Here is a 21,276-nt window from a genome sequence, read left to right as displayed (position 1 = left end):
CATGACAAATCGGTAGTTTTGGACAATAATGAAAGTAAGTACCAATTTATTTAACATCTGTAAACTCCTTTGTGACAGTAGGTGTTATGCAAGCATAGAGAATGATGTGGAGAATTTATAGCGAATGAGCCTATTCGCGCAATTTTCATGTATACAGGTGTATTCGCCGCATTCAATAATTACAGCAATATTACGACCCTGTTACTTTTTTGATGGCTTATTGCTGACACTCGCCTGATGAGCTGCCGCAATATTTGTTGTGCTGAAAACAATTAATAAACAACATTAAAATTCACAGTAGTATTTATTAAATAAAACAGGCATTGAATGCAATGTCGTAACTGTCAAGTACAATATTTTTAGGAAACTCCATTATTATTATTTACATTCACTTTCACCTATCTATGCAAAATAAGAGCTAAACATCAGAAAAGTATCAGCAGCAATATTTATAAGTGCAATACTAGGAATTTTATTACATGCCTCGAACAGGGCCCATAATTTAATTTATGGCAGTGCTACAAACGAACAATAATCAGTTTAAGAACTACATCTTTGAAAAGGCTGGCATCCCTACGGCGCCAGTGAAATAAGAGTAAAGCAAAAATTATAAAAAGGCAATTTCGACATTCGAAGATGGTTGTAGTTTTATTTTGGCAATAAAGGCGAAAACATCTAGACATCTAGAAAAAACGAATCGTATTTGAACGAAGAATACTCTGCGATTACTTTGAGGTGGAAAACTTTATTGGAGGAAAATATAAGATTTCTTTGTCAAAATATTTAAAAAGCAAAATATTTGAAAACCAAAACAGCAATAAATTTTAAGTCATAGTAACAGAAAAATAATTGTCCGAAGTTAAACCCTACGTGTCCTCGATAGAAATCTCGCAATACGTTTTGCCACTGCCTCAAAATGGCGACAGCGACTGCGACATATGCATCATTCCAAGACAAAATCCAAGGATTCATTAATGGATTAGGTGACAAATAGTGAGTATCAGCTAACAATTTAGATTTTGGACCGAAAGTTCTAGTCTGGGCATATACGTGTACGTAAGTACATAAATGTATATATGTATATGTAGATCGAGGTAAAACTTATTTACAAAAGAAATTTACTTTGAACTTTTGTGCGTGATTTTAAAAGTTCCTACGACATATATATACATTAATATAATTAATCGAATGTAAGCTTACCTTTTGAAAATTGGACCACGTCAGACCTACATATACCCACACATTTTTACATATTATATAGCCGGTCACAATAGTAACATACTTTAATATTTCCAACCTCATATATACTCGTATGTAGTTTTAACATGACTGAAAAAAGAAATATATATATATATTTTTTTCGTAGTGAGCCGTACGTTCGTACCCATTTGGCCAAAGTGTATATGGTTTTGGGAGCGGCAACGGCAAGCACTGCCGTAGGTGCAATGCTTCAGCTGTGGGGCGTTATAAACCTCGGGCTTTTGGCAGCACTGGCTTCTTTGGGGCTTGTATTGGGTCTACATTTTTACAGAGATAATGGAAAAAATTACTATAATCGCCTCAGCATGTTAATGGCATTCGGTTTTTGTTCCGGCCAAACATTGGGACCGCTGATGCAGTATACAATAAGCATAAACCCGTCGATAATTATTACAGCACTAACAGGCACTGTGATAACTTTTGTTTCGCTTTCATTGGGAGCGTTACTAGCAGAACGTGGAAAATATCTTTATTTGGGCGGATTGCTAGTCAGTGTTATCAACACCATGGCAATATTAAGTCTTTTTAATATGTTTTTCCAATCGTACTTTGTTCAGTTGGTAAGTTTTATAACAATTGATTGTAAGTATCTACGAATCTTTGCTTTATAAATTAATATTGTTTTACATTTAGACCCAGCTGTATGTCGGAGTATTTGTAATGGCTGCTTTTGTAGTCTTTGATACACAAAACATTGTGGAAAAATGTCGCGCAGGCAATCGTGATGTAGTGCAACATGCTTTGGATTTGTTCTTTGATGTTTTAAGCATGTTTAGGCGTTTATTAATTATTTTAACGCAAAAGGTAAATTATTCAGTAAGGTGTAATCTTTGAATGTGTTTGTAGCGAAATTGGGTGTTTGTTGGTACTTAAAAGTAGGAGCTTATATAGGATTTGGCTAGTGAATTATTTAAAATTTAAAACGTTAATTATTTGATTAAAACGTATGCCATTTGTCAAGGCTGTTCTTGAAGTGCACTTTACACATACTCTAAAATTTAAAAGTATACGAAATTTCAGCTTAAGCATCATTTGCTTTCATAAATTACTGATCTGCGAAGTTTATTACTGAAGCTTTATAATTAAAAGAAGCATTCAAGTCCAATGATGTGTTACCTAAATAAAAAGTTCAACGCAGCACCTAAGGGTATTCAAACACATTTTTATGAATTACAATACTTTATAATATTTTATTATCATCTGTATACAACTATTTTTAAATTTTTGCAGGAGGAACGTAAGCGTGAGGAACGTCGTAAAAGAAACTAAATTGCTTATCGACGATTTCGGAAAAACTAAACCTGTTAATATTTTGTTATATTTCTTTTTTTTTTAATATACCCTCATATCTAATAGCATCTGTTCCGGATTAAGTTTCTGATGCAAAATTATTAATCTATGAGATTTTTTGCTAATTTAATATTAAGATATGTTAGAGAAACTTTGATTTTTACCAGGAAATGGGAGTATTTAACAAGAACCATAATTTCATTTATTAGAAATCCATACATTAAAATGAAGCAAAAATAAATTGCATAATTTTTTTGGTAGTATTAAAAAAGTATATTTGGTTTTTTTCTTTGTTGACGAAACACACTTGCAAATAAGGCTTTTTGAATTGTTTTAAAATTTCTAAACTGAATATAGAAGGTTGTGATCTTTCTACATTTAGTAAATAAATGTATTTAAGCTATTGCTCCATATTTAGTAATAGTTGTGCTAAGAAATCATTTTTGATTGGTGGCCTATGGATCGATTGGATGCGTCGAAGTAAGCTCTTCATAAGCTTGTCTTGCCTTCTGCAGGGCCTCCAATAAACTGGAATATATTTCACGTGCTCCATCGTAATCAAGTACAGCAACACAACTGACTGGAGCCTTTTTAAATAAGGCGTATGCTAATTGCCGTCGACGCAATGCAAAGAGATAAGGAATATTTTGCTGTTGACACTGGTTTTTAATATTAGAGATTTTGGCATCTAATCCATCTGCAAATTGAAAAATATCTCTGGTGTGGGAAATACGTACTGAAATGAAATCGCATTGAATTTACCTGCGCTGTCACAGATTTCGCAGTCTGGTGCAATGATAACCAGCTTAACTTTTTTTACAAGTAGAAAGCACTGAGCTTCACGAAATCCAACAACGAAACGTCGGTGGGCATGGGCTTTTATTGCATTTTGAGATATGGCGCGCTTATGGAAGCGATCTAGTTCGCGAAGCAATTTCTCCGAAAGTTCAGCTAAGAGAGGGGTGGTGCAGTTGTCGCAATAACTGAAAATATTGTAAAAATGCGGAAACTAATTACAAAGCCTTAAATATACAAGTGTCGGATGTTTTTTAGGAGCGTGAGGACCTTAAATGATAATACAAAACAGAAATATTTTGGTTGAATGACTTTTTTATTATAATGTGGTAGATAATTTTATGTCATTTATTCTTGATATGCGTAGGCTACGACTTGCACGGTCCATTCGGTCAGACCAATTTTTCACATACGGCGTCAATAGTGGCTTGAATATTGCAGTACATCGATTGTTAAGCGCATTGTATGGCAAGTTACAGCGTCTTGATGGAAACAAATGTCGTTGATGTTTAGCTGATTCAGTTTTGGAAGGATGGCTCGATACGCCCGCCATTCACTGTAACGGCAGCTCCTTTCACATTTCGAAAGAAATAAGGACCGATGACGCCGCTAGTGCTTACATTCCCATGGCAGCCGGTTCTACGTTACCGGAATGACTCGGGTTTTTCCCGATCAAGGGCTGCCGCCCCAGTACACTAGCCCTATCTAGTGTATCGTATATCACCCCACCCCTTACGTCACAGGAGCAAACTCTCGCAGCAAACCTGCTCCAAATACTTCTCCTCAGGGCTGGAGTCGAATCCAACCCTGGGCCAGAGGTATTCTACTGCTGCGTCTGCCATCAACGGCTCCACCCGAACTCCACCTCGGTTAGGTGCAATAAGTGCAACGGGTGGAGCCACCTTAAGACCTGCTCAGGCCTTAAGTCGCACAGGGAGTGGTCCACACGGTATGTGGCCACGTGTTGCTCCCGCCAACAGGCGTCTGATGCCTCCACGGCTACCACACCCCCTGATAGGCCGGCACTACCAACCGCCACCACAACCCACACCTCCACGGTGAGGAGCCTATCGGAGCAACACAACTCCCCTTTAACCCCTCCTATCCCTTCCTGCTCCAACCCCAGTGCGGGGACAAACCAGCAGCTCCTGGTCCCCCGTACAGTCTGTTCCGTGTGTCAGACCGTAATACCTCGGAATCTGGTATCAGTCCAATGCAAATCCTGCAGTGGCTGGTGCCATTTTCGGAGATGTTCCGGCCTGCGCACCACCCGTGAGTGGACAACTGCCTACGTTGCCCCCTGCTGCAGAGCTCTGCACCCACTACCTCCCCCGGAGGCGCGGCCGCCCACCACCATCAGGCCGCAACAACCACAGTGGATTGCACAGCAGGTCCAACGTAGACAACCCCACGCGTCCCTCACCCCCCGGATTACACTGACCTCACCGAGAAGCTTCAAGCTTCTCCAGTTTAACTGCAACGGACTTACGAGTAAGGTCGACGAGATAGTCGACTTCATGAACCGGCACAGTATCAAGATAGCTGCGGTCCAAGAAACAAAGTTGCACGCTAGGTCATCTCTGATCACCAGGGATGGCTATAACGTGCACAGACACGATCGCGAGCGAGACAACGGTGGTGGCCTAGCGTTTATAGTCCACCACACTGTGCAGTATCGTCTTATCGATGAAGGAATCGACCCCAGGGACAGCACCTTAGAATGTCAAGGCATAGCTGTCCGGTCAGGCGATTCCGAGCTCGAAATTTTTAACATATACATACCCCCTGTCACCTGCTGCCCGGCAGGATATCACCCTGATATAGGTGCGCTCATCAGAGGTGAAAACCGATTGGTTGTAGGTGACTTTAATGCGCATCACGATCTTTGGCATTCAAGCCTGCCAAATGATCGTAGGGGACAGCAATTGGCAGAGCAGATAGACGACTCGACATTCAGCACAGTGAACGACGACGCCCCCACCAGGGTAGTGGGCAATTGTAGCAGCTCGCCTAACCTAACAATAGCTAGCGCGGGTCTGATAAATAGCATAACGTGGCGACCTATGCTATCGCTTGCATCAGACCACCTGCCCATTATCGTCTCGATCGAGAGACCTGCCGATTTCGTTTCCGCGAATCACCGGTCCTATTTTAACTTTAAAAAAGCTAATTGGGCCGGCTTCACGGAATTCACCGAGGACACCTTCGCCGCTCTTCCCATCCCCACTGATGTGCGCTTCGGCGAACGCGCATTCCGCAAGGTGCTCACAGCTGCTGCGGCTCGCTTCATCCCAGCTGGATGTTATAAGGACATCCGTCCTCACTTCCCAGCAGAAGCAGCCAGTTTAGCAAACGAGCGTGACCACCTACGCTAGGCCGATCCCGGGGATCCCCGCATAAGGGATCTCAATTTGGAGATCCGGCAACTGGTAAATCAACATAAGCGGACTAAATGGGTTGAGCACCTGAAAACTTGTAACCTCACCTCCGGAGTGAGTAAGCTCTGGTCCACCGTTAGGTCCCTGTCGAACCCGACGAAACACAACGACAAGGTGGCTATCACCTTCAACGGTTGTACTTCGTCGGACCCGAAGAGATGCGCGAGCTATTTTAGCCGGCTGTTTACACTGCATCCTCCGGGCGACAGAACCAAACGTCGTGTTACCAGAAGGCTGCACAAACTGACGAACGACAGTGCGCCACTTACTTTCTCCGGTGATGAGGTTCAGGGGGCCATCAACAAGTCGAAATCATCGAAAGCCATTGGCCCTGAAGGACTAAACGCGCTGATGCTGAAGCATCTGGGACCCCTGGGAGTAGGATACCTCACAAGGGTCTTCAATTTGTCTCTGGCCACTCTCATCATCCCTGACAAGTGGAAAGCAGGGAGAGTGGTCCCACTATTGAAACCTGGGAAACCCGCCAACCAAGGGGAGTCTTATCGGCCGATAACTCTCCTTTCCCCAGTAGTGAAGACACTTGAAGCCCTCCTACTCCCACTCTTCACGACACATCTGGCCCCAGCCCCACATCAGCACGGCTTCCGACGAGTGCATAGCACCACCACTGCACTCACCGCCATAAACGCCCAGATAAATCGCGGGCTTAACCAAAACCGCCCCTGCGAGAGGACTGTCCTAGTAGCGTTGGACCTAAAGAAGGCTTTCGATACAGTCAGCCATTCCACGCTACTAGATGATATTTATCAGTCGACACTCCCGCCAGGGCTGAAGAGGTGGTCCGCGAACTACCTGAGCGGTCGGCACTCGTCAGAGATTTTTCGAGATCAAATGTCAAAGCAGAGGAAGATTAAGCAAGGCGTACCGCAGGGTGGTGTCCTTTCACCCTTGCTTTTTAACTTCTACATCTCGAAGCTCCCCCAACCACCAGCGGGAGTTTCCCTGATCTCATACGCTGACGATTGCACGATAATGGCGTCGGGCAATGACGTCGATGGCCTGTGTTCCAAAGTGAACAACTACCTGCAGACACCTGCTTGAGCCTGAGCCGCCTCCCAGGCACGTCAGGAGACACCTCCTCGACTACGCTGACGAACTCCAGGACAAAACTGACCGAGACCTACTGGACCGGACAGTATTCAGACAGTCAATAAACGACATTCACCGGGAGACCGTTACCACCTTCATGAACTCCCGTCCCGTGAATGCCGTAATCGGAGTCCAACCACCACCCATTGCAGATGAAGAGCTCCAGCTTCCCCGTGAGACTCGTGTAACATTGGCACAATTACGTTCTGGATATTGTAGCAGGTTAAACTCCTACTTATCCAGAATTGACCCCGACATACCAAACACATGTCCGGCATGTGAAGGTACCCCGCACGACACTAACCACCTCTTCACATGCCCCCTTAATCAGACTCATCTAACCCCCCTCTCCCTCTGGACCCAACCTGTCGAAACAGCATGTTTCCTGGGCCTACCCCTAGATGAGCTAGACGAAGACGACAGATGATATACCTACACTGACAGGGCAAACTATGCTGTTAAAACAACAACAACGCCGCTAGTGCTCTATGAGCTTCATGAACTAGTTTGTCGGCCTAGCAGAACTGGAAGTGAGATTTTTCAATGCGAAAAAAGAGTACTTATGACATGAGTTCGGAAAAATAAAATTAATTTTGTACTAGTTTAGAACTTCTTAGGGAGAACTCCACCAGAACGAGAAATACGAGTATTTTTGTTTTTTTACTTGATTTTGGATTTATACCGGACAGTGGTTGCTTTTTGTAATCTGTTATTTTTCGATTTGTAGCCGAAAGGAGACACGAGGTGAAATACCTATATTCGCTTATGAAAAATAACATTTATCTATGTAGTTCCACTTTTGTTTACGAAGGAAACGCGTCAAAGTGGGTCTTAGCAAAATCACCCACACATTCCTTCCCGATCATTCAAATTCTTTCCGATCTTTCTGCCACCCATTTTAGTGAGAAAAATTTGGAGAAATGTGAAAAAATATTTTTGCATATGTACATACCTTCGAAATCGTCTAGAATGCAAATTTTTCGAGTCCTGTTGGTTAGACTTGACACGCTCCTCATTCTTTTTACAGTCTTTAGAATCAATGGTCAAAGTTGAGATTTTCTCCAAAGTTTCTTTTAATAATTCAGAGCTGTCTACCGTATTTGATCCCATAGGTGTTTTTTGATCTCTGTACCGTAAGATAGCTTTCTTTAATCTGGAGCACTTTTTCCGTTTGCCACCCTCCCTCGTCTTACCCCGTTTTCTCCAAGTCTTATCTGTACGGCACCCTGTTTTACAGAGAGTACGACTTCTAAGTTTATTTTGTTTTTGTTTGGTGGTTTTTGTAAGAAACTGCATCAAATTAAAAGTAGAACCATCTCTTCCTGATATAGCGCTCTTTTTTCGATATTTTGCATTGCGGATTTTACGGAACTGCCCATTGTTTACTGTGTTCTGATGGCGTTGAATACACTCAAATGTTTTTTTGTCTATAACATTCAATTTATCTGAAGTATATTTATTTCGAGAAGACATTTTCTATATCCATATATATTTCATATATCTGAAAACAGTTTGGTAAAGTTTTGCTTATTTAAATTGCTCCATAAACAAAAGTATAAAAGAAACAAGTTAACTAGGCCTCGACCAGAGAATGTCTAATGCTATGTTTCCACGCCGCATTCGTAATTCACTTTGGCAGTTCTCCTTATTCTTGTCATCTGTTTTCTATTATTCTGTGTATAATTATCAAGGATGATAGATTACATGCAAGAGCTATACAGGCTTGCGAAAGTGTGCTTATTGGTGTATAGGGAAAGAATATAACAGCCAAATACTTTTACAAATCGTACACGAATTGTGTAACCGAAGATTTGTGTTTTCCGCAGTAGAGGCAAAACTCAAAATGATAACTTCATAGTATTTAGAAGATGCAATGCTTCAATACTTGCAACTGCTTCTCGTGAAGGTGTCCTCCTCAGAAGACAGTTTGGTTTCCCCTAATTTCATGAGGTATTCAGTAACCTAACATAATAATTTTGCAGCAATGTTTTTATTCAACATTTGTTAAGCTTGTTTAATTCTTTTAGTTTACTCTATCGATTGGGTTTAACAGCCAATTTTGCTAAATTTCTGATAAAAATTAGGAAAGACGACGATTTGTTCGTAATTCGCTAGGTAATTAAGAAGTGAATTACCTGTGGTGGGAACATAGCACAACATCAAGGCGAATTGAGTACTTAAGGTGGCGCCTTAACAAAACAGTTACTTTATTTTTGGCGATTTTAATAAGTCCGACGTCAGCTCCCTTACCAATACAAAACAAATAAATGAAATGAAGGGAATTATATGGTTTTAAACATTCAGTGAATAGCTTGGTAATATTATTTGTGTAAAATAAACAAACTAATGGAAACGCAGGGACGTGTGTTAAATTATGAAAGCACAAATTAATTTAAAACCTATACATGCAGTTTGTTCGACTTTTTATGCAGAAGACGCCGTGTCAGAAAGTATGTGTACGCGCGCACATTTCTGTGTTTGGTTGCTTCTATTACTTTCGCCTACTCGTATTCATATATGAATGATTCTCTTTCCTTTTGTTTGTGTATTCTTGGATTTTTACCACACAGCGAATTCAGAAGGCACAATCTTGTATTCTATCAGTCTTTGGTCGGCACTAATTGGGTTTCTTTATTTTCTTGGTCTGAGTACATGTGCTGGAGATATTGAACAAATATATCAATCTAGCAAGTTTTTCTGCTATTTTTTACTGAAGGACTTGACAGTCGTTTACCAATTAGCCGATGAAACAATACCACCTTGTATTGATTTGCTTAGTTCGCGAGTTTAAAAACTGGCAGAGAACTGTTGCAACAACATGTATTTTGTTTTTCCAATTCGGTGTTTATTAAAATCTCCATGACAAGGTTAACAAAGAAACAGGCAACTTTGGCATCCAAAACACCAAATCGCAAAATCAAATGCTCTTTTGCCACCACTTTAAAAAATTACATCGTTCCTCTTAACTGCACCTTTTTACTACTTTTTCGATCACGAGATCATTTTCTATTGAAATCTGATTAAAAACTACACGAAACTACAGAATCAAAATTTAAGTGTCGAGATCTCCCTATTCCGATCCACAATATGCGTACCATTATCTTAGTTTTATACACATCACATCATCTGATATCAAATAAAAAATATACATATACGTATTTTTTTAATAGAGGGGGAAAATTGCTTTTAATTCCAAATTCACAACATTCCATTCTTCCATTTGCTTCTTTATGTGATGATTTTCAGCAATCTTTCGCAGTTTCATGTTCCGTGAGATATGTTTGGTAGCCAATGCTCTTACGTACTGGTAACATTTTCGCATGTGAAGCGAATGCAATTTGCGTCGTCTACAACAGCTGAGTAATGCTTTCAATTGATCCACTGTTTCCATTTGAGCTAAAACAAAGCTAAAGACATTACGCACATTGAATTTCAATCGATTGGGAAATACTCGAGAATCGGACGCACGTCCACGAGGAAAAACAATCAGCGTGGGTGTGGATGGTATTTTAAACTCCCACGGTAAATCATTATACTGGGTATTTATTCGAATTATTTGAATTCCTGACGAGTCGTCCAATGTAGCTGACAATTGTATAAGTGCTTGAGAGGCGAGTGTCGAAAACACACATTGTGGAGAATAGAATAATGCAATGGTTGTTAAATTGCTTAGTTCGATTATTTTAAGAAGCATTTCGTTATTTACATGTTCAAGAAAAATCTTGGTGCGTGACAAAGTATGTTTTGTATTGAAGGGACTATTTCTTTTATGTGCCACTAGATTTTTACTGTAATAGTTTCGAACAAACTGCCGCAACGCATCGTATGTGAACATATCTTGGGTCACGAAAACACTCTCCTTTAATCGATCTGCGATCATCAGTGTTACAACGGAATTTACATCTGCATGCGGAATTCCTTGGGTATGCAAAAAGTCCAAATGTCTCGCGTTATCCAAAATAACAACGGATAATGACTGGTTTTGTTCAGATTTGAATTCATGCCAATTGTTTTCAACAAATTTCTTCAAATATTTTGCAGCCGCAATTTTGCTAGTAGGCGAACCATTCTGAGTTTTACTTAAACACAATTCATGTGCGTTGGCTACTGAGGCCAAGTCTTGTCCATAGCAATTCCGCCCTAAACCACATACAATCTTTTTAAGATAGTTGTTTAAAGCGTAGTAATACCGAAAATTCCAGTAACTAGCGTACTCTTTAGCGAGACAGGTTAACGGGTTTAATAGTTCCTTTTTCTCCAATGTGTATTGCACATATCGAACCTCTTGAGCTTGAACAAGTTTTCGGCGCAAAGAGTTTGTAGAGCTGATCTTATTTACAGAAACTTCGGGGTTCGTTAGATTATACATATATTCGTAGAAATAATCATTTGCAATTATAGCCAATACTGGCGATAAGTGTAAATGTAGTGTTAGGCTTTTTGGTGAATTATAACTGTACAAAATACTCAGTGATCGTACAAATTCTGTTTGCAACCATAAAACAATATTGCTAACGTTCCACGCGGAAGGCGCTACATCTATTCCTTTGCTGGTTATAAGTAACAGTTGAGGATTAAGCTGATTCGTATTGTTCCCCCTAGGCAAAATATCGTCCGCTGCCGCACCAAATGCTGTTGCGAATCGAAAACTGTACTCTGGATCGGTTTCAAGCCATTTTATTCCAGCACTTACAAACATTCGATACTCTAGTTGGGATGCATCGCCGAAAATACCTAAAACTACAGCATCTCTATGCATCGTCAACTGCTTTAATTCTTCTTTTGCATGCAATCTTTCTACGGGCATAAATAGAGAGTTAATGAAACGTTGAAGAGCTTCACAACTCCATTCTCCATTATACTGCAAAGAAATATGATGACCATAACGTATTACCATGGTTGGCCATCTGTTTGGAGACCCCGAGCCAATAGATAGTGGATGTGTTTTGCTGCAGTTGCATGCAAGATGAAAGCAGTCAATGGCCGCAAAATATATCCTCTCTCGGTAAATTTCTGCAATGTGGTTGTACACTAGGCGAGCTGCTTGGCTGTCATCACTCCAAGTAACATGATAAAAAAGGAATGATATCTCAAATTGGTCAGCTTGTTGTCGTATTTCGTTCACATCTTTTCCTGGACACTCGACCGGCGACAAAGTTACTGCAGCGTTGGACGATAATGGGACAAATATCAACAATGCACAAGCAAATATATTCCCCCGGTTCAACATTTTTCTAATTGGGTGCAAACATGCAGCTGATAGTACGAAAATGGAGAAAAATAAAGTAAACGAAATTAAATTAAGAAGGGTTACCAAGTTATATAAAACTATAAGGTAGCACAGAAACAAGTTTTTTTACGTATTTCAAAAGTTATGATTATAAATTAGGTCTGCTAAACACAATTGCGATGGAATTGTTTTCAGTTGACATCTTGTGTTTACAATAAAATAAATTTTGTAGTGAAATATTTTCGTTTGCTATATCTGTGAAGCAACTCATTGCTCATTGACACAAAACAAAACTTCCTCTAAATTAAAGATAATTTGAAGGGTTTATTTTGCAAATCGAATATTATTTGAGTGCTGTTGCTTGCAAAAAAATGAATTGTCATCAGTAAATAGAGAAGCAACAATTAAAAATAAACGATGGCAAGAAATCCGTCCAAACTGTAATTCTGTGCAATTACATGCTATTAAATATGTTCTAAATTTGACATCGGGTACCCGTCAACCCGTTACCCGGTGTCCATTACAATTCTGGCCAAGGTGTGAGGCGTGCTCCTATTTTCGTAGCCGTGAAAGCTTTATGATTTATACTTTAAATCGCAAATGCACTCTCCTGATATTCGTAAATGGCAAAATATTTGCAGTTTGTAATTGACTGCTTTTGAGACGGTTGAATGACACGTAAATCAAGGCGAACTGAGCATCTATAAATGGCTTGTTAAAATTGTGATTTAAAGATTTTAATTAAACAAACTTATTGAAATAAAGCACCATGTGTTAAATCGTGAAAACACAAATTAATATAAAACCTCCAAATGTAGTTTGTTTGCGTTTTTAAGCGGAAGACGCCGTGGCAAGAAAGTGTGTGTTAGTGTGCGTTGGTTTGTATTTGGTTGTTTCCATTGTTTTCGCCTACTCTTCCTCTTCAAAAATAAGTAATTCGCCTTCCTTTTGTTTGTTTATTCATGGATTCTTACGACACGGGATTCGGAAGGCGCAATCTTGTATTTTATCACTCTTGAATGTGAATTCATGTTTTTATTTTGATCTCTCGTTCGCTCGGTGTTTTTGCCAGTCGCTATTTAGTTTGCGAACATTCGCAGTTCGTTATAATCCGTTAATCATTAACTGAGTAAAATGTCTAGTTGTGAACGCACCTTTGCTCTTCTTTCTTATTAAAATGATAATGAATTTTATAAATCAGCTGATTTTATATATGCAGAAAAAAATGTTGTGTCTAATTGGTGTTTCGCAAAACATAAATCAATTTATATAAAATACACTAAATTCTATATTCTCATTCTTGCTATGTCTAACGGCGAATAAGTGCATAATAACCCAAATCTGTCAGTTATTAGCTAAATTCGTTAAAATTATTGATTATAACCCAATCAGTAGATACAATTTTATTCAGCAAATCAGAAAGTTTACAAAAATTTAATACAAGACCAAGGTTAACGAATATTCGCTAGCTTGGATGAAAATCCCTATTGTTATCTTGGAATCCACATTTCATTGAACGGAAATAAATATTTTATCGATCACGACACATAGTATCGGGTCGATATTTTGACGATAAGTTTTCTGTTTACTTAATATTATTCGATAATAAGAATAGGAAAGGGCGTTGTTTTACTTTAACCGAATTATGTGAGTTTACAATTTTCGTGTAAAATTATTACATTTATCTATTATTTATTCTTTATAATTTGAAATAAAAAATATTATTGAAGTTAGTTTGATGGGTATGGGCTAAGCATTTCTTTTAGGCAGTTTTATTTAAGAGAGCGCCACACCCAATTTTGGAACTAATAAAATATGTATGTACGTAATTTCCATACACATATATATATTTTTTGTGTCTTTTGAAGCCAATGACCACTGCAGATAAACCTCAACATCTCTTCCACAATACTAGAAACGAGCTCTTGATTACTACGTTTGATTGACTATGTCAACTATTGAGGAACGTACGGCATATGAAAAGAATCCGTATTTCACTGGACATATATATGGAAATTTTTCTCCTTTTTATGTGACCATCGCTGTTTGCACTGTTGTTCTTGTTTCCATTATTATAATAAATATTGTCTTAGGGTGTTGCTCAAGACATCGCAAATACTGGCAAGATAGGCATACAGGTTCTAAATCGATTTTTAAACTATTTTAATAATATTAATAAAATGCGTTAACAGGCAATCGCTGGCTGGTTTCTATTTGGTCAGCTACACCACACTTGCAACCTCCCTTGGATTTTACTGAGCTAAAAGACGCCTCATATTTTGAAAAATTCTATGTAAGTCTTTCAATTAATTATAATGTTTGTTATAATTATTAGTTAATTGTAAATATTTTATAACACATTTACGTATGTATGTAGTTATGTATTACAATCGCTACTGGAATGTAATTTCTATATATGCACTCTAAGGCGGGCAATTTGTTTTCGACATTGTTTCTAGCAGATTCGGATTCTTCATATAATGCTAAGAAAAAAGTCCCCTCGTGCATACCTTTAAATCTTAAATGAAGGTATCTTTGATTAATACGAAATTGATATGAATACTAATGAGTACCAAAGTATTATGAATATCTTTTTTATATCAACATTAAGAAATATATTAAAAATTAAGGGAGATGGAGTATTTTTGTATCACAAAGATTAGAACACTTGAAATACCTATATTTTTTAGTAATGTGTTGGCAATTTGATTTTTTTCAGCCGAAGCCCCAAATCTTCAGTGAAGATATCGAAGCACAGGAAGCCCCAGTATATCAGCCGGCTTTGCAGCCTCATATTGAACCACATTCACATCAATTGCATCAACAACGTCCACCGCGTCCTGAAGGCCGTACCTTACAGCAGCAACAACAACGAGAGGAATACGTAGAATTGCAGAAGCGCGAAAGTGACATTTAAAGCACCAATTAAAAAAATGGCTTTCATATTGCTCTATCCAGCTGTAGCTGCTCTTGCACTCTTTATTGTAGGTGTGATTATTGTAATATTGCGGTTTGGGCCACGCCTCTGTGGTTTGCGCCATCATGCCCTTCCCGATAATCACGAATGGGATGGAAAGAGCTATGAGCATGAGATTAGTTATGCCTGAGGAAAATTTATGAATGCTATAATTACAAAATATCTTACTCGAATACAATTTAAAATGCAAATTTATATATTAAGACGAAAGCACATCAAGACAATTAGACATAGTACAAACTTTGTTAATGCGTCAACATATCTTTATATCAGCGTACTGTTTTTTAAAGTGTATTTTTAAACATTTGTACTTTTATACGAATACCTAAAAAATTTAAATTCTAGGTTAAAGCCTTAACCTAAATCATTCCGTCCAACAAATAGCATCATTTACAATGCTTGCATAGATCTAAACTAGCATGTATCAACAATTTGTAAACATATTTTTTAAATGCCACGTAAGGATGAACAGTGCTATCTCGGTAATCGGCAGCCAGAATCACGGGGCCGTGCGGAGTACTGGAGTGCCGGGTTATTGATGATGAATAACAACATATTTTTCATAAAATTTGATGCAAAAAAGTTCAAAATCAAAGTTAATTCATTTACGGTTTTTTGAGATACATCTGTATATGGGTATATTCAGAAACGCATTATAAATGCGCAGTAATTGCAGCGCTGGCAGCACTGCCAATGTGACAAGTGTTGCAATTGATAGATTGGCAGTATTAAAATTTTTCCTGCAAATAATGCGCGACATTTGATACAAAAATGGCGTTTTCGAACGCGATGCATTTGCAGTACTGCCATATTTGCATTTCTGAACGCATTGCCAACACTGCAAAAGTACGTTGCGCATTATAATGCGTTATTGAATATACCCTATCACTTTATTACTCATATTTTGATATAATTATACACCACTACTAATTTCATGTCCGCTTCCTACAACTACCGCAATAATAAAATATTACTATGAATGAAATTGAACAAAAGCTGTGTACGATAAATTACGTAAAATACCGTTAAGTAAAAATATGCAAAACAAAGCGAAAATAGAAGGTCATATGCAGACAGTCGATTCTACGTTATTGTCTGTGTGGGCTGCTGTCCCTCCAGCAACATTCCCAGGCACATACGGGTTATGTTTGTGCTGCTACAACAACAAAAACAGATAGTAAAGACACTCCACAGTAGTGCAAGCATGCGAGTGTGCGAATTAATTAAGTTAAAAAAACCAGGGCTGCCTTTTATGTTTAGCGCCTGTACACCACTGCTCGTGGTGACCTGTAATTCGACTCACGAGCAAGGTCGACGAGATAGTTGACTTTATGAGCCGACACAGTATTAAAATAGCTGCGGTCCAGGAAACCAAGCTGCAAGCTAGGTCCTCTCTGATCACCAGGGATGGCTATAACGTGCACAGACACGATCGCGAGCGAGACAATGGTGGTGGCCTAGCGTTTATAGTCCACTACACAGTGCAGTATCGTCTCATCGATGAAGGCATCGACCGCAGGGGCAGCGCTTTAGAATGTCAAGGCATAGCTGTCCGGACAGGCGATTCCGAGCTCGAAATATTTAACGTCTATATACCCCCTGTCACCTGCTGCCCGGCAGGATATCACCCTGATATAGGTGCGCTCATCAGAGCTGAAAACCGATTGGTTGTAGGTGACTTCAATGCGCATCACGATCTTTGGCATTCAAGCCTGCCAAATGATCGTAGGGGACAGCAACTGGCAGAGCAGATAGACGATTCGACATTCAGCACTGTGAACGACGACGCCCCCACCAGGGTAGTGGGCAATTGCAGCAGCTCGCCTGACCTAACAATAGCGCGGGTTTGATAAATAGGATAACGTGGCGACCTATGCTATCGCTTGCATCAGACCACTTGCCTATTATCGTCTCGATTGAGAGACCTGCCGCCTTTGTTTCCGCGAACCACCGGTAGTATAATATTTGAACTTTAAAAAAGCTAATTGGGCCGGCTTCACGGAATTCACCGAGGACACCATCGCCGCTCTTCCCATCCCCACTGATGTGCGCGTAGGTGAACGCGCATTCCGCAAGGTGCTCACAGCTGCTGCGGCTCGCTTCATTCCAGCTGGAAGTTTTAAAGACATTCGTCTCCATTTCCCAGCCGAAGCAGCCAGCTTGGCAAACGAGCGTGATCTTAATTGGAGATCCGGCAACTGGTAAATCAACACAAGCGGCCTAAATGGGTTGAGCACCTGAAAACCTGTAACCTCACCTCTGGGGTGAGTAAGCTCTGGTCCACCGTTAGGTCCCTGTCTAACCCGACGAAGGTGGCTATCGCCTTCAACGGTTGCACTTCGTCGGACCCGAAGAGATGCGCGAGCTTTTTTAGCCGGCTTTTTATATTGCATCCTCCGGCCGACAGAACCAAACGTCGTGCTACCAGAAGGCTGCACAAACTGACGAACGACAGTGCGCCACATGCTTTCTCCGGTGATGAGGTTCAGGGGGCCATCAACAAATCAAAAACATCAAAAGCCATTGGCCCTGAAGGACTAAACGCGCTGATGCTGAAGCATCTGGGACCTTTGGGAGTAGGATTTCTCACAAGGGTCTTCAATCTGTCCCTGGCCACTCTCATCATCCCTGACAAGTGGAAAGCAGCGAGAGTGTTCCCACTACTGAAACCTGGGAAACCCGCCAACCAAGGGGAATCTTATCGGACGATAATTCTCCTTTCCCCAGTAGTGCAGACACTTGAAGCTCTCCTACTCCCACTCTTCACGAAACACCTGGCCCCAGCCCCACATCAGCACGGCTTCCGACGAGTGCATAGCACCACCACTGCACTCACCGCCATAAACGCCCAGATAAACCGCGGGCTTAACCAAAACCGCCCCTGCGAGAGGACTGTCCTAGTAGCGTTGGACCTGAAGAAGGCTTTTGACACAGTCAGCCATTCAACGCTACTAGATGATATTTATCAGTCGACACTCCCGCCAGGGCTGAAGAGGTGGTCCGCAAACTACCTGAGCGGTCGGCACTCGTCAGTGATTTTTCGAGATCGAGCATCAAAGCAGAGGAAGATTAAGCAAGGTGTGCCGCAGGGTGGTGTCCTTTCTCCCTTGCTGTCCAACTTCTATATCTCGAAGCTCCCCTAACCACCAGCGGGAGTGTCCCTGATCTCATACGCTGACGATTGCACGATAATGGCGTCGGGCAATGACATCGATGGCCTGTGTTCCAAAGTGAACAACTACCTCACCGACCTTTCTCGCTTTTTCACTGCGAGGAATCTCCAACTTTCCCCCACCAAGTCCACGGCGACCCTCTTTACCACATGGATAAAGGAGGTCAAGCTGTCCCTTAAGGTAAAAGTCGACGACACACCAATTCCGACGGTAAACAACCCCAAAATTTTGGGGATAAAAGAGGTCAAGCTGTCCCTTAAGGTAAAAGTCGACGACACACCAATTCCGACGGTAAACAACCCCAAAATTTTGGGTGTAACCTTAACCAAAGACAAAGAACTTTTGCTTTCGACATTTAAGGCAATTGGTCGGCCGGTTCTGAACTATGTTGCGCCTGTCTGGTCGCCTGGAACTAGTGACACGCAGTGGATAAAGCTACAGACATGTCAAAATACTGCCATTCGGACAGCGCCCGGTTGCCTCCTGATGTCCCCCATTCAACACCTGCATAACTAGGCACAAATGCTCCCAGTAGTGGAGCATAACAAACTGCTCAGCAAGCAGTTCCTGCTTGGATGCTACCGCAGGCTTCACTCCTGCAGGCTCCTGCAGGCACCTGCTTGAGCCTGAGCCGCCTCCCAGGCACGTCAGGAGACACCTTTTAGATTACGCTGACGAAATCCAAGACAAAACTGACCGCAATCTACTGGACCGAACAGTATTTGGACAGTCAATAAACGACATCCACCGGGAGACCGTCACCACCTTCATGAACTCCCGTCCTGTGAATGCCGTAATCGGAGTCCAACCACCACCTATTGCAGACGAAGAGCTCCAGCTTCCGCGTGAGACTCGTGTAACACTGTCACAACTACGTTCTCGATATTGTAGCAGGTTAAACTCCTACATATCCAGAATTTACCCCGACATTCCAAACACATGTCCGGCATGTGAAGGTACCCCGCACGACACTAACCACCTCTTCACATGCCCCCTAAAACCGACTCATCTAACACCCCTCTCCCTCTGTGCCCAACCTGTCGAAACAGCATGTTTCCTGGGCCTACCCCTAGATGAGCTGATGGGGCTACCATTACTGTTAAAACAACAACAACAACAACCTGTAATTCGAGAATTTTGGTATTTTTTAGGATAAACTTACATATGTATGCATAAAGTTTCAATGAGTTGAAAAATTCGTCTCGCCTGAAAGTTGTATTTAAGTCGTCATAATTTCGTCCGATTTAGTACAATTTTTGACGTGGATTATGAAGATAGGAGTGTATTGATCAACTCACTTCGAACTTTGGTGTTGAAATTTTTGGTACTACACTTAGCCACTGTGTAACACTATTAAACGCAAACGTCGATTCTTGCAGGATGAATTTCGTTAAGGACTTCAGAAAGGGTTATTGGGCCAGAAGCAATGGATGATCTGTGTCAATTGATAACGCAAGATCGTCATGTGACATATCGAGAGATGGAGGCATCCTTGGGTATTAGTGGGACCAGCATAAATTCGAGGCCATCGCATAATTTGACAATTGCCCAAAAATGTATATTACTTATGTACGAGTATGTCGATTGGTGTAAGGAAATGGTGAAGAAATTAAGCCGCGTTTTACAATACGTCTATGAAATCATGACGAATCTAGGATTTATGCAAGGCAAGCTTAATTGAAACGGGCAATCTATAGTTGTTCGCGAAAGAAGTACCTCAAAGCAAATGGTCGCGTGTTTTTTCCCAAAATCTAGTCATTTTGGAACTGTAGAGACTTAAAACAGACAATTCTGACTGTGCACAACTATTTGTTTGTTTTATGAAGCCTGAAGAAGCTGTTTGAAGACTTGTGTCGGAAGTATCCACTTGTGAATGGCAAAAGTGCTTTGCAAATTGGTTCAAGCGAATGTAGAAAGAAGTACAGTGACTCCAAAGAGAATATTTTGGAAAAAATAAAGCATATTATTTATTATTTTATAGCGTTAAAAAAACATATTAACATTGGTGCAGAAAGATAAACGCGCATACGTGCATACAGTATGTCAAGAATGAGTTTTGACATAGAAAATAATTTAAGTTTTGAGAATTCAATATAAAAAATAGCACTCTTTGTTTATCTTTAACTTATTTTTGAACAGATTTATATTTATTCACAGCAAATTAAAGGGAATTAATAAAAAAAACTTTTAATTCTTTGGAAAAACAATTAATACAAAAAAAAAAAAATTAACACTGCTTCTATATATATATATTTTTTTTTTTTCGATTTCTTTAGCATGTGTTGCGCGATTAACTGCGATTTACCGGTATCTATGCTTTTCAAGGATCATTTTGATGCTTTCGTTGTATCATTTAGTGAAAAATTGTTGAAAAGAGCGTGCGGGTGGGCCTAAAACTAAAATTACTGGACGTGCAGAAGGCTTGATGATAGGAAAATTGGATCAAAGCAGCGAATTCCTTTGAGAACACTTGCAATGGAGCTTAACGAGGAGTGTGGTATTGTTGTTTCTCATGAAGCAGTGCGTCAAGCCATACTGCACCAAATATATTCAGCGAGATCCATTGCTCTCTGCACAAAATGTAGAAAAACGCCTGTCTTTGGCTTTGAACCACATTGCCGACCCAGGAGATTATTGCAACGAGACAAAGATAATGCAATGGAGACTGATTAGAGTATTGTGCAAGCCATTGACAGCTTTACAAAATCGAAATATAATTCCACGGTAAAATTTCCGTTATGGTTTGGGGGTGCATTTCAAATAAAGGAGTAGGAGACTTGGTGTTTATTGACGGCACAATGAACGCCAGACAATATTTAAATACATTGACAAAAAAAAAAACTTAGTCGGCAGTGCTGCAAATTTGAGTTTATCACTGAGAATAAGCCAAATTGTAAATTTTACCATGATAGCGTTAACGTTCTCTGAATGGTGTTTCGCGAAACGATTGGCAACAATAGCGAACGAGATGCTAAAACAAAAACATAAAAAAATCTTGATGGC

The 21,276-nt window shown here is 40.3% G+C and overlaps 5 protein-coding genes across 9 annotated transcripts; 3 read left to right on the top strand and 2 right to left on the bottom strand.

Annotated features, from left to right (window-relative positions):
• The first annotated feature begins 636 nt into the window (after positions 1-636).
• Positions 637-2,824, top strand: LOC128861473 (bax inhibitor 1). 2 transcript variants are annotated; one of them, XR_008454377.1, is made up of 5 exons: positions 637-993; positions 1,367-1,820; positions 1,894-2,064; positions 2,281-2,407; positions 2,491-2,824. XR_008454377.1 is itself a non-coding variant. In XM_054099620.1 (4 exons), exons 1-4 carry the CDS (start codon positions 917-919, stop codon positions 2,527-2,529), a joined length of 741 nt encoding a protein of 246 aa, XP_053955595.1. In that variant the 5' UTR covers positions 637-916; the 3' UTR covers positions 2,530-2,824. The 2 variants fall into 2 exon arrangements, 1 of the variants encoding a protein (XP_053955595.1); XM_054099620.1 differs by lacking the exon at positions 2,281-2,407.
• LOC128861472 (selenocysteine insertion sequence-binding protein 2) lies at positions 2,421-8,605 on the bottom strand. Its single transcript, XM_054099619.1, has 3 exons — positions 7,846-8,605; positions 3,313-3,533; positions 2,421-3,247 (listed from the first exon to the last, which is right to left on the bottom strand). Exons 1-3 carry the CDS (start codon positions 8,364-8,366, stop codon positions 3,006-3,008), a joined length of 984 nt encoding a protein of 327 aa, XP_053955594.1. The 5' UTR covers positions 8,367-8,605; the 3' UTR covers positions 2,421-3,005.
• Positions 8,606-9,441: 836 nt separating this feature from the next.
• On the bottom strand, positions 9,442-12,153 carry LOC128861470 (uncharacterized). The gene has a single exon (XM_054099613.1). The coding sequence runs from the start codon at positions 12,121-12,123 to the stop codon at positions 10,057-10,059; it is 2,067 nt and encodes a 688-aa protein (XP_053955588.1). The 5' UTR covers positions 12,124-12,153; the 3' UTR covers positions 9,442-10,056.
• A 1,509-nt stretch (positions 12,154-13,662) lies between these two features.
• Positions 13,663-15,040, top strand: LOC128861296 (uncharacterized). Of its 4 annotated transcripts, none has more exons than XM_054099330.1 (4): positions 13,663-13,770; positions 13,992-14,261; positions 14,316-14,416; positions 14,843-15,040. In XM_054099330.1, exons 2-4 carry the CDS (start codon positions 14,072-14,074, stop codon positions 15,038-15,040), a joined length of 489 nt encoding a protein of 162 aa, XP_053955305.1. In that variant the 5' UTR covers positions 13,663-13,770; positions 13,992-14,071. The 4 variants fall into 4 exon arrangements, with proteins under 4 accessions (XP_053955305.1, XP_053955306.1, XP_053955308.1 ...); XM_054099331.1 differs by having other exon boundaries at positions 13,679-13,770; positions 14,039-14,261; XM_054099333.1 differs by lacking the exon at positions 13,663-13,770 and adding an exon at positions 13,797-13,940 and having other exon boundaries at positions 14,039-14,261.
• A 16-nt stretch (positions 15,041-15,056) lies between these two features.
• Positions 15,057-16,095, top strand: LOC128861297 (uncharacterized). The gene has a single exon (XM_054099334.1). It carries the CDS (start codon positions 15,057-15,059, stop codon positions 15,228-15,230), a length of 174 nt encoding a protein of 57 aa, XP_053955309.1. The 3' UTR covers positions 15,231-16,095.
• The last annotated feature ends 5,181 nt before the right edge of the window (positions 16,096-21,276 follow it).

The sequence above is a fragment of the Anastrepha ludens genome, chromosome 4 (assembly GCF_028408465.1).
Source record: "Anastrepha ludens isolate Willacy chromosome 4, idAnaLude1.1, whole genome shotgun sequence".
Classification (NCBI taxonomy): Eukaryota; Metazoa; Arthropoda; class Insecta; order Diptera; family Tephritidae; genus Anastrepha; species Anastrepha ludens.
Note: the sequence above shows the minus strand (reverse complement) of the source record. Positions and strands in the feature narration are given on the sequence as shown.

Coding starts and splice junctions, on each gene's coding strand:
- LOC128861473 (XM_054099620.1), top strand. CDS start 917: ATGGCGACAGCGACTGCGACATATGCATCATTCCAAGACAAAATCCAA. Junction 994..1,366: donor AATGGATTAGGTGACAAATA/GTGAGTATCAGC, acceptor TTTTTTTCGTAG/TGAGCCGTACGTTCGTACCC. Junction 1,821..1,893: donor AATCGTACTTTGTTCAGTTG/GTAAGTTTTATA, acceptor TTTTACATTTAG/ACCCAGCTGTATGTCGGAGT.
- LOC128861472 (XM_054099619.1), bottom strand. CDS start 8,366: ATGTCTTCTCGAAATAAATATACTTCAGATAAATTGAATGTTATAGAC. Junction 3,534..7,845: donor CATTCTAGACGATTTCGAAG/GTATGTACATAT, acceptor CAATATTTTCAG/TTATTGCGACAACTGCACCA. Junction 3,248..3,312: donor CGAAATCTGTGACAGCGCAG/GTAAATTCAATG, acceptor TTCAATTTGCAG/ATGGATTAGATGCCAAAATC.
- LOC128861470 (XM_054099613.1), bottom strand. CDS start 12,123: ATGTTGAACCGGGGGAATATATTTGCTTGTGCATTGTTGATATTTGTC.
- LOC128861296 (XM_054099330.1), top strand. CDS start 14,072: ATGTCAACTATTGAGGAACGTACGGCATATGAAAAGAATCCGTATTTC. Junction 14,262..14,315: donor CTGGCAAGATAGGCATACAG/GTTCTAAATCGA, acceptor ATGCGTTAACAG/GCAATCGCTGGCTGGTTTCT. Junction 14,417..14,842: donor CATATTTTGAAAAATTCTAT/GTAAGTCTTTCA, acceptor GATTTTTTTCAG/CCGAAGCCCCAAATCTTCAG.
- LOC128861297 (XM_054099334.1), top strand. CDS start 15,057: ATGGCTTTCATATTGCTCTATCCAGCTGTAGCTGCTCTTGCACTCTTT.